The sequence below is a fragment of the Anomaloglossus baeobatrachus genome, chromosome 3, assembly GCF_048569485.1.
Source record: "Anomaloglossus baeobatrachus isolate aAnoBae1 chromosome 3, aAnoBae1.hap1, whole genome shotgun sequence".
NCBI classification, from domain to species: Eukaryota; Metazoa; Chordata; class Amphibia; order Anura; family Aromobatidae; genus Anomaloglossus; species Anomaloglossus baeobatrachus.
The window spans coordinates 434,238,577-434,256,772 of NC_134355.1; the positions used below are offsets into that span (position 1 = coordinate 434,238,577).

General features: G+C 42.6%; 1 protein-coding gene across 4 annotated transcripts in view; it reads left to right on the top strand.

Annotated features, from left to right (window-relative positions):
* The window catches only part of DIS3L2 (DIS3 like 3'-5' exoribonuclease 2), a 571,411-nt gene that overhangs the window by 233,793 nt on the left and 319,422 nt on the right, over nt 1–18,196 (top strand). For all 4 annotated transcript variants that reach the window (XM_075340408.1, XM_075340407.1, XM_075340410.1 and 1 more), the window contains 2 exons: nt 1,379–1,479; nt 11,846–12,093. In XM_075340408.1, the coding sequence (XP_075196523.1) occupies nt 1,379–1,479; nt 11,846–12,093 (349 nt within the window). The remainder of the gene's footprint in view (nt 1–1,378; nt 1,480–11,845; nt 12,094–18,196) is intronic.

Here is an 18,196-nt window from a genome sequence, read left to right on the forward strand (position 1 = left end):
TATTAGGTAGGTATTATAAAGTGTTTATGTTCTCACAGCGTCCTGGGCTCTTAAATACAGCAGGTTAGAATGCTGTATATAAGAGCCCGGTGGTGGTGACCGCAGCTTATACGCCAAAAAAGTGGTGACAGGTTCCCGTTAATGCAGTAAGATTAAAGCGGTGTTTAGACCTGCGGAGTTTAGCTTCTAAACTAGCACTAATCAATTTTATATAGAAGTCACGTGGGACTCGCTTAAAGGGAATCTGTCACCAGGTTTTTGCCACCTAATCTGAAAGCAGCATAATGTAGGGGCAGAGACTCTATTCCAGCGATGTCACTTACTGGGCTGCTTTGTGTAGTTTTGATCTACTGCTGATAAAACAGTGATTTTATAATTAGAGGACTACTTCGCCTGCTGACAGATAGTCCAGCATATTCGTGAGCTCTGTGTAACTGCTAGATCTGCCGCAGAGAAAACATTGATTTTATCCAAATGACAGAAAACAGCTCAGTAAGTGACACATCGCTGGAATCAGGATCAGTTTCTACATTATGCTGCTCTCAGATGGGGTAGCAAAAACCTGGTGACTGACTCATTAAAGGGAATCTATCACACCTGCCTATACAAACTGTATGGGCTCAGAAAAAAAACCCCAGTAAAATATGGGCAATGCACTGCTGACCATAAACTAAACAGACAGTCACTAGTATTGAGCGTTCTTAGGAGGCTAGGGTCACAGTGTCATATATTCTATCATGAGAGAATTTGCCGGATTATGGTAATGACACTTGGCTCAAAGTTCTATCAGCATTTGAGCAAATGTCTTTTACTGTGATCCGATTCTCTCAAAAGCAAGAATGTGAACACAAATGACGTGAAGACAGAGAACTTAGTTTCTCCATCTTCTCTATTGTCTGTGTCAACGTCAATTGCACTTTACTCTGATGAAATGAGATGCAGTCCAATGTTTTACATGCACTCATAAACTTAAAAGGTGATGTGCTGCCAATCCCAGCATGCTGTAATTTATTTATTTTTTTTCCTCATGCCAAATCGACATGAGGAAAAAAGCGCTGGTCGGCACTGCCCCTAGTATAACACATGGGTGAGAGCTATCGGCGAAAACCTCGGCTAGCACTGATCCAATGTATGCGCTCATGTACATGCACATGGTGGCGGATTATTGGCCCTTGTTGATGAGTCTTTTAGTCTGTCGGCTCAAGAACTATAAATGCAGTATAATAGATGAATAGATTGCTGAAGTGACTCTACAATAACCGGTTTCTGTGAAAACCTTTTTTTACGTTTTATATTTTATTGCATTAACTACACACTGCAGTGGTTTGTGATGTATAATCCTAAGGGCCCTTTTCCTTTTTCTAATTTCTCCAAACAGATGCGAAAGAGAAGTCCGAGAAAGTTGACGTAAATAAATTACATTCTAATCCCACTGACCAGAGCCATATTGTGCAGGATGGCCTTCAAAAGACTGCAAAGGTGAGGCTTAAAGGCCACGACTTTCACTCCGTATTTTTCTGTGGGTTTTACTCTGACAATCTAGCTGATTAAAATTAGTTGTTTTTTTTTTTTGTTTTTTTTTTCAGTATATCAAACAGTGAGGGAATTTACACTTTCCTGTCCCCTCCTCCATGCAATCTAAAATCCTATATTATGCATTTTATTCATATGTGAGATACAGATATAGAACAGTTGTTACTCTGAGACTGGTTTGTTGAATAATGAATGGTCTCTACATCAGTAACATGCATTTAGGTAGTCAGATTGCATAGGGTTTCCTTTACATTTTTTATTTTACTAGTCCCCTTAAGAGACTTTGACTGCACTGTCCGATCGCCTGTGCATTTCTGCTGATCAGAGCAGCATCGGTCTGGTCAGCAGAAATGCTCATTTCCTGCGAGTGCCGGCGCTCTGTCGGCTCTCACAGGAAGTGAGTCATGGCAGCGTCGGGGGTCATCAGATGACCCCTTGTTACCATAACACTGCGTCCCATGATCGCGTCACGAGGTCGCCGATGGCTGCAGAAAATAGTGCTATTTGCCCCATCGCGGTCATTTTAATCGCACGGTCAGCATTTGACAGTCAGTGCAATCTAAGGGTGCGGATGGAGCCAGTGGTGACCGGAAGGAGGTGACCAAAGATGTACCAGTACATACTTAGTTGTAAAGGGGTTAAAAGCGTCCTTTACTATGTCTGCACAGCAAACATTTATAGAAATCTGATGAAATAAATGGATTTAATTCACGGCCACAGCATGTGTTAAACACTGAATATTTGTGAGCCGCCATTTTATTGACTTGTTTGAAAGTGATAGTTACAGAAAAATCTAAAGACAATAAAAGGCTAATGGGTTAGTCAGAGGGGAACTTCTCCATAAGCGGATACAGATTACCCACTAACATTTGGTGAGTGATGCACTTTACTGAGATACAGGCATGTCAAGCTCTGCTCTTTCAGGCAGGGCTGTGGAGTCTGAGTCGGTATAAAAAATACTCCGACTCTGAAAATATATAATAAATTGGGGACAGTAGTGTAATGCAGAGTGCGATGAAAATTTTTTCATAGGAATTTGGGAAACCTATGAAATGTCCTATAAATGTCTGTTCTATTCCTGATCTAAGGCTGCATTCACACAGCGTTTTTGCTGCGTTTTTTGAGGATAAGTTTTTCAGCTGCAAAAGCAGATAAGCTTTTTTTAAAAAAAAAAACGCATCACCTAAAAGGTTAAGCTCATAAATAATGCTTTCAATAGCAAAAGCAGATTAGAAAAACACCACAAACTGACTGCTCATTCTTTGTGAGGATCCTCACAAAACGATGTGTCTGAATGTCCTATCTTGAAACCAATTTCCTTTGCTGGGATGCCGGAGTCACTGCATTTCACTGACATAAATGTTCAATATGTTTGTGACAAAGAAATTATTAGCAAGACACTGGCAGTAAAAGATAGTAAAGCTCATCACACCAGCCAGTTTCTCCAGGCCTTAGTGGAAAAGGTTCTGCAGGATTAGGAACGCAAAAAAGAACAGGTTCTTGCCATTGTAACAAACAATGCTTCAAACATAAGTACAATTAAACTGATGAATGAGAGTAATGAACAACAGCTGGAAGAAAATTTAGGATTTAGTTTGTGTGAGATGGAGCCACAGTGCTATTCATGTAACTGAGGAACAAACAGATATTACAACAGAAGAACAGCAAAATGATACTTTAGGATTAGATGCTGGAAATCTGATTTGGAAAAGTGAGGAAGTTGGTTATTGCCGCGAGAACCCGTAAAATTTATTCCATCTTGAAGAGACGTGCTGGGAAAGGGGCAATTGTTGATCAAGCCACTCGGTGAGGCAGCACCTATTAAATGACTGAGCGATTGCTTGAACTAAAATCGTTTCTTAAGGATATGGTGAGCCCTCAAGTAACATTAAATGAAGGTCAATGGTCACAGGTGGCTGAATTGAAGGAATTGCTTACTCACCCATTTAACGTGACTAACAAGTTACAAGCTGAGGATTTAACTCCTGGCATTTTCATAAGGGAGTGGAAGAACTTGCTATTTTGCCTGTCCCAAAGAGGAGGTTTAATCGCAGATGGCATTTCTGCTTCAATGAAACTGAGAGACAGCTATTGGAAAATAAAATTTTTCTGGCAGCTGTTTATGTGGACCCAAGTCATCATATACTGCTTGATAATCAACAGCTTACTAAAGGAAAAGAAGCTTTGAGTGAGGTAGCAGTTAGGAAGAGCAGCTACAGGACTGCCAGGCGCAAGAGGACTTGGGGCCTGACAGTGCTACTGCTGCCATATCTTCATCCTCATCAGATGAGGAGTTTAACTTTGACAAGTATTTGGATGACATGGAGCAGCAAAGTGTTGCCGCAAGGAAAAGATTTCACTCCGTCTCCTATAGCAGCAGATTGACCAGATTTCAGTAAAATTTTCCACTTGCTCTCAAAGAAATAGAAAAATTCAACCGTTCATCAAAACTGACTGTGCATGAGGCAATTTCTTTATACCCAGAAATTGTTAGAGATGTTGCCCATGTGGTTACAGCTTTGCCTCCAACCCAAGTTACTGTAGAGAGGTTGTTCTAGCCTTAAAATTATTAGGTCAGATTTGAGGTCATCTGCGAAGGAGGATCTGATGGAGGCAATTCTATTTCTTACAACAAATTCATAGACTGCACAAATGTTATTTAGTATGTTCTTGTTCAAAACTGTTTTTTGCCACTTATAATATATTACATAATGTTATATATAATACCATGTAATACACTATGTAAGTGGCAAAAAAACGTTTTCAACAAAAACATACTAAATATTTAGTATATTGTTTATATTTAAGTGAAGAATTTATTGTACGGTAGTACGATGTGCACATCAGACATTTAATCATCTGTATGATACAATAATCAAGATATTTAGATAGAGCTTAAAATATATTTATTGGAATACAACTTTAGAACACAAACTAATTGTAAATATGTAATGTGTGTATGTATGTATGTATGTAATATATATATATATATATATATATATATATATATATATATATATATATATATATATATATATATATATATATATATATATATATATATATATATATAAAATGTGTGTGTATGTATATATATATATATATATATATATGTGTGTGTGTATGTGTATATATATATATATATATATATATATGTATGTGTATATATATATATATATATATATATATGTATGTGTATATATATATATATATATATATATATATATATATATATTGTGTGTGTGTATATATATAATATATATATACATATATTCACATAAAATATATGTAATCTACTGTATATTACATTTTGTATAACATATTTACAATTTATTAGTTTTTTGTGTTCTAAAGTTGTATTCCAATAAATATATTTTATCTAAATATTTTGATTATTGTATCATACAAATGATTAAATGTCTGATGTTCACATTGTACTGCAATACATGTGGGAGTTGGAGTCGAGTCGAAGGTTTAGCTTACGGACTCTACAGCCCTGCTTTCAGGTCTACAGAGGTCCGTGTCCCATGACGTTGTGTATGCATGCTAAATGTAATGGTCATTTTTATACTTTGTCAACCATAATTTTACAATGTCTTTTTTTTTTTTTTTTATATCTGCATTGTATGCATATTATTAAAACCCATATGATTTTAATTTTCGTACACAAAGGATGACTAGATGGGGGACTGTTACCATCATCCATTCTCAATTTCAGAATTTCTAAAATATCTACTATACAGCATTTTAAACTTTGGCTTTAACAGCATTTTGCTCAATAGAATACATTTTTATGGTTCAATATGTTTTTTTATTTAGTTGGTAAGTAGCTCTTACAATTACATGGGAAACGTGGTAAAAATTAGATGAAGCGTTGCAGTACACGAATAGTGATTTCCAATCCTACTAGTAGTACTATTCAATAGTTATTTGGTATATTGAGTGGAAAACTAGAGACAGAACAACGTTAAACAAAAGGGATTAGAGGGTAGGGAAGAACATAAAACAGGGAATAGGAAAACACATTAGAGGGCATAGTGGGAGAGGAACAGTAGAAGTTAAAGTACAAATGGTTTATATCATTAAGGCTTAGTTAACTAATCCATGTTATATCGAGTTAGTCAGGAGAGCTTATAAAGGAAGACCAGGGTAACCAAGCCTCTATATATTTATAAGACTCAAAACTGAGCCAATAATCTGAAATTATTAGATGTTACATCCTTATGAAAAGTCCAGTTTCAACCCATTGTAGCTTTGAAGACTGGAATATATGCTCTCCAATGTCTAGGGATGACTTGTTGCATTGCTGTAAAAAAAAGTTCGAGACCTTTCTCAATGGATGAAATTGACATTGGAAGTACTGAATGTAACGCTGCTTCTGGAGAGTTCTGTAGTTTTGTACCAAAAAGTTTGAGGTCAAAAGTGGAGTCCCAAAGTTTATGAATACCTGGGCGAGCCCACTTAATGAGTCCTATTACCCACAGCTGAGTCACACTTATCAGAGATATCAGGGAAAATGTGGTGAATTCGCTTGGGGGTACTACCGTATACCACCTGGACAAGATCTAAGTTAATCACTTGCATATGACACGATATGGAGATGTTATGAGTAAGGGTAAATATGTTATTCCACTTTGCAGGGGAAAACTATTGTGCTCACTTTCCAATGCCCCCTGCAATGAAGCCAGGGTATTAAAGCTTTCTGCCTCTCTCAACAATCCACATAACAGATATAAGATTTTCAATAGGCTGCAAGCCTAGTGCCAAGGTAATGTCTCTGATATTGGATTTTCAACAGATCCCAGGAATCTAAAAGTACAAGCATTCAAGGGCGTAACTATAGCTGTCGCAGAGATTGTGACTACGACCGGGCTCACCACCGGCAGACCTGCAGACAAGCAGACAACTCCTCTGTGAGAGAGGAGCTGCGCTATTCAGTGGCAGATTGCGCGGTTACTACGGGGCCCCTGAGTCAGAGTGCTCCGTGCCAGTGGGGGCACCGGTCCCCCCTCTCCATCCTTCATCATTCTCCCCCTGTGCCTGCGCTTGACGTCTCAGTGCAGCAGAGCATGGTGATGTCACTACTGCGCTACTGCTGTGCTGAGACATGCAGATCACAGGACAGGAGGACTCTCTGACCAGAGCAGTGGGGGAACAAGCAGAGCAGACTTGTTTTTTTTTTTTTTTTTTTTTTTTAATTAGTGATTACACATTGGCCAGAGGCCTATGGGGTGCATTAAACGGTATGGGGCTGCATAATACAATATGAAGACCTTATACATGATTTATGGGGCTGCATTATAATATATGGAGGACTATGGGGTGAGTTATAATACATGGAGGACTATGGAAGGTGCATTATAATAATTAAAGGACTATGGGGTGCATTATACTACATGGTGGACTACAGGGGTGCATTCTAATATATGTAGGGTTATGTGGGACTCATTTATGCTATATGGAAGGCTATATGGGGGCCAGTATAGTATTTGGAGAGCTATATACTTAAGGGACAAAGATAAAAGCAATGGATAGGAAAGTTTTGTGTTGAGGGAAAGAGGCTGTTTCCCTCAGCAGCCTTTCCCATGCTGTGCTATACATCTTTCCCTCAGCACCCAGATTTCCCATGATATCCGAGCATATGGGGAAGTTGTGTGCTGAGGTCAGATGGATAAAGGAAAGCTGGGTGCTGATGGAGGGATTTCAGATCATGGGAAACATGAGTGCTGAGATAATGAGCCAACTATCAGTGACACTATCCCATGCCCAGAGTGTCAGCTTACTGATCCCATACCCAGAGTATCTGCGTTCTTAGCCCATACCTGGCTTGTCTGTCTGTGTACAGTTTGGGGGGGGTGGGGGCGCGCGCGCGCGCGCGCTCATCAAACTCTAGTGACGGCACTGCTAGCATCCTGTGTGTCTTGTATTAGTGGAGACATAGGACCAGGTAGAGAAGATAGATGTAGATTTAAGAATTACTCAATCCTAAATAGATATGAGTGATGTAAGGGGGGCTACAATGGCATTCACGGTTTCCTCTCCACCCCCCCCCATTCCCCCATCCCGACCCCAAAGAAGTCTAAAGAGGTTGGATTCATGCATTCCTCCAACTCAGTTCATATCCTTCTTTCATGTGCTTGGGGTTGTACTCATACTCCTTCCTCCAAACACTGCAAGTGGAGTTGACAAAAAGTTGTATTTTGTTTCTCATCTGTCCACATGCCTCCTCTAGATTATTCAGATGGTCATTGGCGAACTTCAAACTGGCTTGCACATGTGCTAGTGTGATCAGGGGGACCTTGCATGCCCTGCAGGATTTTTAATACATAACTGCGTAGTGTGTTACTAAATGTTATCTTTGAGATTGTGGTCCCAGGTTTTCCCATTTTTAGTTCTGGGCTGATTCCTGACCTTTCTCAGAATCATCCTTACCCCACGAGGCAAGATCTTGCATGGCATCTCAGACCAAGTATGATTAACAGTCATCCTTTTCTAATAATTGTTCTAACAGTTGTTGTCTTCTCACTAAGCTGCTTGCCAGTTGTCCTGTAGCTCATCCCATCTTGTGTAAGTCTACAATTTTGTCCCTAGTGTCCTTTAAACAGCTCTTTGGGCTTGGCCATGGTGGATTGGTTGGAGTGTGATTTGTGTCGACAGGTGTCTTTTAAACAGGTAACATGTTCAAACAGGTGCAGTTACTACATGTAATGAGTGCATAGTAGGAGGGCTTCTTAAAGAGAAAATAACAGGTCTGTGAGAGCCAGAATTCTTGCTGGTTGGTATGGGATGAAATACTTATTTCATGCAATAAAATGCAAATTATTTAAAAATCATACAATGTGATTTTTTTTTTTTTTTGTTTTTGTTCTGGCTTTTTTTTTTCTGGAGGGTCATAGTTGACGTGTACCTACGATACAAAGAATGGCGAGGTCTGTAATTTTTGTAGGTGGGACAACTTGCAAAACTGGCAGTGTATCAAATACTTTTTTTCCTCACTGTATAGTATACAATGCAGAACAAAGTGAATCAAGGAGAAAAAGGAAAAGCAGAGGGAACATTAGTAGGAGAATGAAGTGGAAGTGATGCTGGTAGAGTAGGTGCAATAGAGCACCAAATATTTCCTGATACAAATACTCAAAGGAAACCTCTGGCCACCATCTATTAGCACCACTAATGACCAAACTGTAGGTATAGTGACTGTTACATATACAGATGAGTCATCCTGGTGAAGACATCATGTCTCTGAGGTGCCCATCATGGCAAGATGAGTGTTACAACTTTGGGAGACCGTGTAGCCCCCAGTCTGTGTGTAGGATCAAGAGGGGTAGAGTACGAAGCTTTTCAGCCATTCTGGCAAATGGATCTGAGGCAAGTCTAAGGCAAATAGGCTGGTTGAGGGTGATGGCCTAAGTTCTTGAATACTGCAGAGTGGCCAGCTTTTTTTTGTGAGTAGTTGAAATGGAACCCCCATCGGTAAAACATCCCTTGATCTCAAAGTAGCTGCGTGAGTGGTCGAATGGAACCCCCATTGGTTAAAGATCCCTTGATCTCAAAGTAGCTGCGTGAGTGGTCGTAAGGCTCTAATAAGTTGAAGTATACGTCTTACCGAATCTGGGACACTAACCATGTCAGATTTCCAGTTGCATGTTATTTATTTAGTTCTTTCAGCTTGTAAGATAGTTTCCTTCTCCTTGTGTCGCATACAGCATCATGGATCTTGAGGCCACGATAGATTTAGGGCCAAGAGAGAATTCTATCGATTTAAATAAGATGGTTCTCCTTCTTTCCAAGTAAATCACAGAATATAGTAGGAACTATTTTCTCATGCATACGTGAAGAGATTTCTTGGGACAGGCCTCGAATACGAAGATGGTTTTGTCTGTGATCGAAGTGTTGGGATGTCTGTACTTGGAGTGGTATGTTCAGATCCAATAAGGAGCTGGTCCTCTAAGGACTCTGTGTCAGACACTAGGTCATGCATTCTCTTGCCCACTTGCGTAATATCCTGGGTGAGATTTCACATTACCTATTGTGATTTGTGGATTCTCTGTTGGCTATGTATAGAGGTGTTGCCTGTAATTGTAATCCTGCCTTTGATAATGTGTTGCTGAAATCTCTTACTCTTCTGGAAAGATTACATAGCATCAGTCTAAAGTTAGTGACCAGTGTGAAAATTGCAATATTACTATATTTTTTTTGGGCTGTAACATTTTCATAAATTGGCAAAAAAGTTAGATATTTATATATCGACAGAGATATGGGTAATATAATATTTATATTATACATGAGGGAAAATTAACAAAAAATGAGCATAAACCCTATAATAAAGTAAATAGTAGTGGTACATTTAACTAACATAGGGCACTTTGTTAACTCTGTTCGATTATAAAGCATAAAAGCCATCCCACCGCGACAAACCACAATGCATCATTCTCGTGCATAAGGGCAGAGAAGGACCAGGTCCGACCTGCAGCCACCTGTCCTGGGAAACTAGATGCAATGTCTAACTTAGGCTACTTTCACACTTGCGTTGGACGGCTTCCGTTGCTATCCACAGCCTTGAGGAATTGCGGTAACCGTTGCAGGAAACTTATATTCCTGCTACGGATAGCAACGGATGGTCTTGCGTTGCATCCGCCCCGCGGCGCATCAGTTTTGTCGCTGACTGTCAGTGACCGTCGGGCGGATGGAACGCTGCATGTAGCGTTTTTCTGCACTTGGCGGAGTGTCAAAAAAACGCAACCTGCAGGAATCCGTTGGCGTCCGTTTTTTATAATGGACGCCTATGGTGGCGGATTCCGTTAACGTATCAGTCTATACAACTGCGCATGCCCAGATGTGTAAAGTCAAGGAAAAAAACTTAACGGATTGCGTTATTTTGTACGATCCGTAGCATCCGTTGTGCCACTATATGCAACGCATCTGTTGCATGCGTCACACAAGGCAATGCTACGGATGCCGTTCAACGTAAGTGTGAAAGTAACCTTAGAGCTATTTGTACAGAGTACAAAAAAAACACAGAAAAACCAAAAGAATGAGCTGGCGTTGAAGTTGGTATATGAGCATGTTCACAACATGGCCAATTAACAGGCAAAACACAAGTTAGCTCATATAATATATATAATTTTATATATTATATTTGATCTAACTGAAGTATTTTCTGATCTCCCTTAAGGTGTTAGAGGACCAACCACCAGGATTTTGCAATATGAACAGGCAGTAAGATGCTGAATCCAGGCATATCTGTTGTTGAAAGGTCTGATGCTTGATTGCAGGAATATCTTTAATCAAAGTTGCAGAAATACCACTTTGACGGGTTCATTGGGTCGGGCCTTTGCAAGTCGGGTCCTCGCTGTTAAGTCCTCCTTCTGTGTCCTCTATCACGTTCCTCCTTTTCTTTATTTGAATATTGCGCCGGCATTCCTGTTGTTGGCGGTGCCTGAGCATTGCCACAGTATTCTATATTCATTAAAATGGACACTGATTCTGCGCATGCGTGAACTGTGATCTCCGGCGCCATTTTATTAGACACTGCAGGGAATACTATGAGAGGCATTGGGGTGTGTGCAGGTTTTTTTTTTCTGTTACGCCTGCACATACACCAAAGCCTCTTATATTCTTCACTGCAGTGTCTTCAATAAAATGGCGCTGGAAATCGCAGTTAATGCATGCGCAGACTTAAGCACCATTTTAATGCAAACTGAATACTGTGTCAATAAGCAGTCGCCGTCACCAACAGCAATGGTGGCGTTGAGCGATACTCAAAGAAAAGAGGGCACATCATAGGACCCTGGAGGAGGACTTTATAGCTAACACCAGACCCACAAAGGCCCGCCACTGTTGCACCCGTCAAAGTGCAGTGCATTTCTGCAACTTTGATTAAAGATATTTCTGTAACCAATAATCGAATCTTTCTACAACAGATATGCCTGGATTCAGCATCTTACTGCCTGTATGGTACTGCCTTCAAGTTCATATTGTAAAATCCTGGTGATTGGAACCCTTTAAGCAGCATGTGGCACCCAGCATCTCCCATTCTAGGGTACAGTACCTGTTAAATTTGTGTGCAGTGCACTTTTTTTTTTGTTTTTACATCTCTATTGTCGGCTTGCAGAAAACAAATATTATGACTGTACGAGTCAGATTGTTACGCTGTTGTTTTGGAAGTTTAAGCCTCTTGCCATGTTGTCCAGTGTGTTCCTGTTTCAATACTATTTCATTTTCTATATAAGCATCTCGTGTCCTTACATCTTTATTTCCACTAAATAGCTTTATGTGGACATTTTTATATAATTTTTTTTCTTTTAAATAGGTTGTTTTCATATTGGAGAAAAAGCATTCAAGAGCTGCCACAGGCTTCATTAAACCAATGACAGACAAGAGTGGGGAACTTGCCAAAAGATATGCCTTATTTTCACCCGTTGACCATAGGGTTCCAAGAATATATGTCCCACATGCTGACTGCCCTGCAGACTTCTTAGTGCGGCCACAAGATTTTGCAAGCACTCTTTTCATCTGCCGCATCGTTGATTGGAGAGCAGACAGCAATTTTGCTGAAGGGTAAGGGTGCTAATTGTTTTTATGACTGATGAATGCATTCATGTATGCATGTTGGATATGTATATTCTATTTCTGGTATATCCGGAGGTTGTTTTGTAGGATCATTAGGTAAGAACTGCTGATAACCAAAAATTTCACTCATCACGTTCGCTGTTAAAGTGTAAAACATTACTTCAGATGTGTATTTTTAAAGGGAACATGCTGTTATATGTGCAGTCTGATCTGTGGACTGCATGTCACAAATAAGCCCAGCAGAATGCTATATAGGATTGTTGGAACAAATTCAGTATATCTTGCATTTTATTCACTGAAATCCCTAGATCTTATGTAGGAGTCCAGTGGGTGCTCCTACTAAGATTGTCGGAGATGGAGGTCAGTCCCTGAATAGGATAACTCACTGGACTCGTGCATTGTATGCATTGAAATCTCTGTATAAATGAGTCCAGTAGGTGATCTTATTCAGTGACTGACCTCCATCTCTGCAGTCATAAAGCAAGGCTGTCAATCACTTACATCTGCCCACTGAACTCCACAATGAACACCAGGGATTCCAATGATTAGGATGTACCGTACCGGATTATAAGACGCACCCCAAATTTAGACATAAAAAAAGGTAACAAAAAGGAAAATGGGGTCCATCTTATACTCCGGTGTTCTCTTACCGGAGGGGGGCAGCAGTGGTGGTGAAGCGGGGTCGTAGGAGGCACAGGTTGTGCTGGCAGGCGCGGCGGGTCAGTGGCAGCGGGGTCCGTGGTTGCAGGTGCCGTGGCGTCCGTGGTTGCAGGCGCAGTGGCGTTCGTGGTGGCAGGAGCCGTGGGGTCCGTGGTGGCGGCAGCAGCAGCGGCGGCGGGTGAGCCGTGCAGCAGGCCGGTGCAGTGAGTGTCCACGGTCCCGGTTCAGTGGTGGCAGCGGCGGCGACTGCTCAGTGGTGGCAGCGGCGGGGACTGCTCAGTGGTGGCAGCGGCGGCGACTGCTCAGTGGTGGAGCAGACTGATGCGGTGTTTTCCCAGTGTGTCCGCGGTCCCGTTTAAAGTAATGGCGCCCGGAGCGACGCATGCGCAGATGGAGCTCTCATCCAAGGGCTCAATCTGCGCACGCGCTGACTCCCGGAGCAGCGCATGCGCAGATGGAGCTCTTATCCAAGAGCTCCATCGGCGCCATCATTTGAAAGTGGGACCGTGGACCACTGGTAACTTGCCGCCCCGCACGCACAGAGTGGCAGCCAGCAGGCTGCCTGCCCACCCTGCATGCAAGCGGCCGGGTACTTGTGCTTGCGTGCGGTGGCAGCCGGGTACCCGTGGCTGTGTGCGGGCGGCAGCCGGGTGCTGTGTGCGGGCGGCAGCCGGGTGCTGAATGCGGGCGGCACCTGGGTGCCTGTGTGAGGGCAGCAGCCGGGTGCCTGTGTGAGGGCGGCAGCCGGCTGCCGCCCGCACGGGCACCCGGCTGCTGCCCGCTTGGGCACCCGGCTGCCGCCCGCACACAGCGCCCGGCTGCCGCCCACACCCGGCTACCGCCCCCACACAGCCATGGGTACCTGGCTGCCACTGCACGCAAGCACAGGTACCCGGCTGCCGACCCCACACAGCACCCGGCTGCCGCCCGTACACAGCCACGGGTACCCGGCTGCCACCGCACGCAAGCACAGGTACCCGGCCGCTTGCATGCAGCCACAGGCACCCGGCCGCCCGATCGCCTCAGACAGGATCCCAGGTACCGCTATATAAGACGCACCCCCCATTTTCCTCCCAAATTTTTGGGAGGAAAAGTGCGTCTTATAAAGCGAAAAATACAGTATATTAATCTGACCAGCTCTTCCTGGTCTGTAACACAGTGCCTGCAGATCAGATACCATTTTAGAAATGGGAGGTTTTGTTTTAAATCCTATCCCACATACTACACCAATGCTGTATTAATAAATCTCTAAAACATTCTCAATTTATTTTTCAGTTACCATACTGAAAGTTAGTTTTTTGTTTTTTTTAAAAGAACAAGTCCTCGTTCCTTGCTTTCATATGTTACACTTGGTGATGGGTGAACGTGCTTGGCACTGCTAGCTACTCGATCCAGGTGCTCGGGTACTCTCGGAACTCTGCAGAATATCTCGGGTGCTCTTTCATCTGTGAAACAATGACCACAATGCACAGGCCTGATTTACTGCATGATGTGTGTAGGCTCCCCAGGGAGCGCCACGAGCAGTCTCTAGATGGCTCTCCTGGGGGATAAAACTACGTGGTGTGACCCCATATAAACAAAACCACACAATAAAAACTATCCTCCCTTCTGCCAGAAATGCTCTGCTTATGGTGGGCTGTATGTGGCGGAGACCCGGACCGGCCAATCATTGACTTTCCAAAATATTCGTTACTGGCGTTGCGCTCATCCGAGCACAGGAGAGTAGATAATCATAGCACTTTTGGAGATGGTGCACAAATAGGTTCCTAACCTGTCATACAGTAGATGAGCGTAAAACTTAGCACTCAGATATGGTGACAGCGGTTGATTTATTGAAAAAACTGAAGGATCAGCACCGACATTTCGGTCATAACAGACCTTCATCTGTGTGCCCTTACTGTGGTCCTCCGCATCTGGAGCTGTGGTCAGCACTATCTGAAATCGCTATAGCCACTGCTGTGTTCAGCTGGAATAGAGTAGGGAGCAGTAAGGTGCTGTATTATCATTTATGCACAGGATAGGCATTAAACACTGAAGTGTGCAGGAGTTCTGTTAAAATAGGGAACTTTAAGACCTCCATAATTGAACATATGTATTTTAACTTCTACACTCCTATAGTAAAATGACAAAGATGGCACGTTACTGCTCCTATGGCCTAAGACACACGGCATGAAAATCTGAGCAAGTGGAATGCGATTAAACATTGCATTCCACTCAGACCAATATTAGCCTATGTGTCAGCACCCATGATCGATTATTTTCTCAGCCCTAATCGGACCGAGAAAACAATCGCAGCATGCTGCGACTGTAATGCATTCCTGGTTTCTCTTGCACCCATTCAAGTCTATGGGGCTAGAAAGAAATCGCACTGCACTCGCAGTACACCAGTGTACCGCAAGTGCAGGGTGAGAATGGCAATCGCCGGCTACGGAGGAGAGAGGGAGATAAAGCCCTCCCCTTCTCCGTGCCGGCCCTCCTCAGCGTCGGCCCGCCCCCTGCAGCTGAGGTCCGATCGCATGAGCGGACCTCAGTCACAGTGACACTCGCATGACACTCAACGCCCGCTGTGCTGCCAGTGTGAGCCAAGTGTCATGCGAGGATCGCATTAGTCCCCCGTGTGGCCCCGGCCTATCACACAGCATAATTTAACTTCCATTCTGCGATTATACTTAATTTTGGCACAACTTCTTTATTGGCTTCCACAGAATAGTGCCCTGTTCAGCTGCCACTTTATAGTTCTCTTTGTATAGTCAGTATCTGCTCATATGCATTTTGCACGTAGCATCTATGCAGGTCCAGTCACAGCGTTTTCCATGTACAAAGACCAGTTCAGGGGCTCCTTGTTGTAAGAAAATAGGAGGAACACTGAGTAATCAGCCATTTGGAAAGAAAAAGGTCTTATGATCCTAAAGAAAGCCCGACATGCTTGTCACAGCTGCACTGTGAGAATTTGAGAAGAGAGGAAAGAATAATAATTATGATGATGATTAGGAAAAGTAAGTGGATCCGACATGCATGTAATTGCTGGGTTAAAGGTTACACAGAGGAAGCACCTTGGGTGCGGCTAATAAACCTCAGAAAACAACACTGAAACTGAGCAAGAATCACGATTTGCTGAAATCACAAGAGGGATTCATGGCTTCTCTACTGGCTGGTTCACTAGAAGTTTGAGGCACGTATCAGGAATCAACATTGTGATGGAAAAACTATGCTTAAAATACAAATAAACACTAGTTAAATACCACTCTAGTAATAAAATAATCTACACTTGTCTTTAAAGGGAACCTGTCAGCAGATTTGGGGCCTATAAGCTGTGGCCACCACCACCACCGGGCTCTTATATACAGAATTCTAACATGCTATATATAAGAGCCCAGGCCGCTGTGTAGAACATAAGAAGCACTTTATAATACCTAAAAAGGTCACTGCATTGGAGTTAGGCCCTATGGGCGTTTCCGTTGTCTGGTGCCAGCGCCTCTTCTTTCACCCATCTTCGTCCTCCTTTTGAAGCCTGTGTGCATGACACGTCCTACGTCATACACACTCGCGGGTCCCGTGCAGGCGCACTAAAATATTTTGATCTGCCCTACTCAGGACAAATCAAAGTTCGCCTGCGCAGGACCTCAATGCCGGCGAGTGTGGATGACGTAGGACGCCTCATGCACCCCGGCTTCCAAAGGACGACACAGATGGCCAAAAGAGGAGGCACCGGAGAACGAAGACGCCCATCTGACCCAACTCCAACGAAGCGACCGTTTAGGTAAGTATTATAAAGTGATTTTTACGTTCTACACAGCGACCTAGGCTCTTATATGCAGTATGTTGGAATGCTGTATAAGTGGTGGCCGCAGCTTACAGGCCCCAAAACTGGTGACAGGTTCTCTTTAAGAAAGCATTTTAATATGGCTATATTTTGTTTTATCGAACACTGTTCTAGGCTGAAATGTGATAATGTATGTCATATATTTTGGTAATATTATTTTTCCTCTTAAGCATTTGTACATTTCTCAACTTTTATAGTCACTATTCTATTAGACCATTGCATTCCTCTGTATGAAAAGCCTTTTTGACTTCCTAGTTTATAATGTAGAATTTTACTTTTACTACCATCTGTGGATTCGCTCTTGTTTTGTAATAATTCATCTAGCTACCTTTACAAACAAAATGCTGACTACTGTGAGTCTTTTACAGCAACACAATTGACCTTTCTCCAAGTAATTCAGCCTCTGATTTACTTGAACTGGGTACAGAGTGCACTTTTGTTGCTATGTTACTTGAATGCTTTTTTAGTAAAGATAGAAGCTTGGTAATACGTTATTGTACCAGAACAAAAGATGTAAATTAAAGCATTGAAAGATTGTTAGTTAATTTTAAAATTTAGGTTCTGCTAAAATTCCTTGTCATTATTAGGACAGGCTATTGCATGTTACATATTGTAATGGCAGTTCTTCGGTAGGCTGGGAATACACGTTGACTTTGGCCATGCTACCGGTCGTGCAACCAAAGATTAGTGTATGCCACTGCTTCTTCACAGCATGGTGTAAATGGATAGGTTTGCATTATGACTAGAGATGGACGGACTCGCAGAAAACCGGGACTGCGTGGGTCCTTGTTGTTGTTGTTGTTGTTGTTTTTTCTTCTGTTTAACACGGTTCCGATCCGGAATACGGTATCCATATAAGTCTATGTGAAAAAGGCTATTAGCCGAAACGCGTAATTATTTACCCCTGTATAGTTATGGGAAATGCATTCTAAAATATTCCAGATTTGTAGTGCCGGTCCTTTGTTCAAGTTATAAGTCTATGGGGATCAGAAACTGGAGATTAAAAATGTTGGTGAAATGGATAGGGAGATAGTAGCGCTTGGTGTACTCACCGATGCTCTGTCATGATGGCAAGCTGCTTCCAGGTCGTGCATTCACTTCCAGAGCAGCCTTCATTAAATATGCACTGCTTTCCTCTCCCACCGGTGCCTGTGATTGCTTGCAGTCAGCCGCGCCCCCACACTGCGTGTCAGTGTCAGCTGACTGCTTCCAATCACAGGCACTATGCTCGTCTATATCATAGGTCGGGTTCACATTGACGAATGGCAAGGGATGTGAGCATTGGATGTGATATGCTAATGACCTTTAGCTCAGGTTCTGCTGCAAACGTGGTCTAAGTGTCATATGACTGTGACAGTGACCAGATCCTGCGATCTGATGACCGCTCTGGAGGAGAGGCAGGGTTAATGGCACTGCACTTGGATAACATCCGAGTGCAGTCTGATGTTTCTCTCGCACCCATAGACCCATAGAATTGTATGGGTGTGAGTGATAGGAGACTTGCAGACAGGCCAGTGACTCTCATGAGTATTCACACCGGCCACAATCGCAGCATGCTACAATTTATTTTTTTTTCCCTCAGTCTGATTAGTTCTGAGACAAAACTTG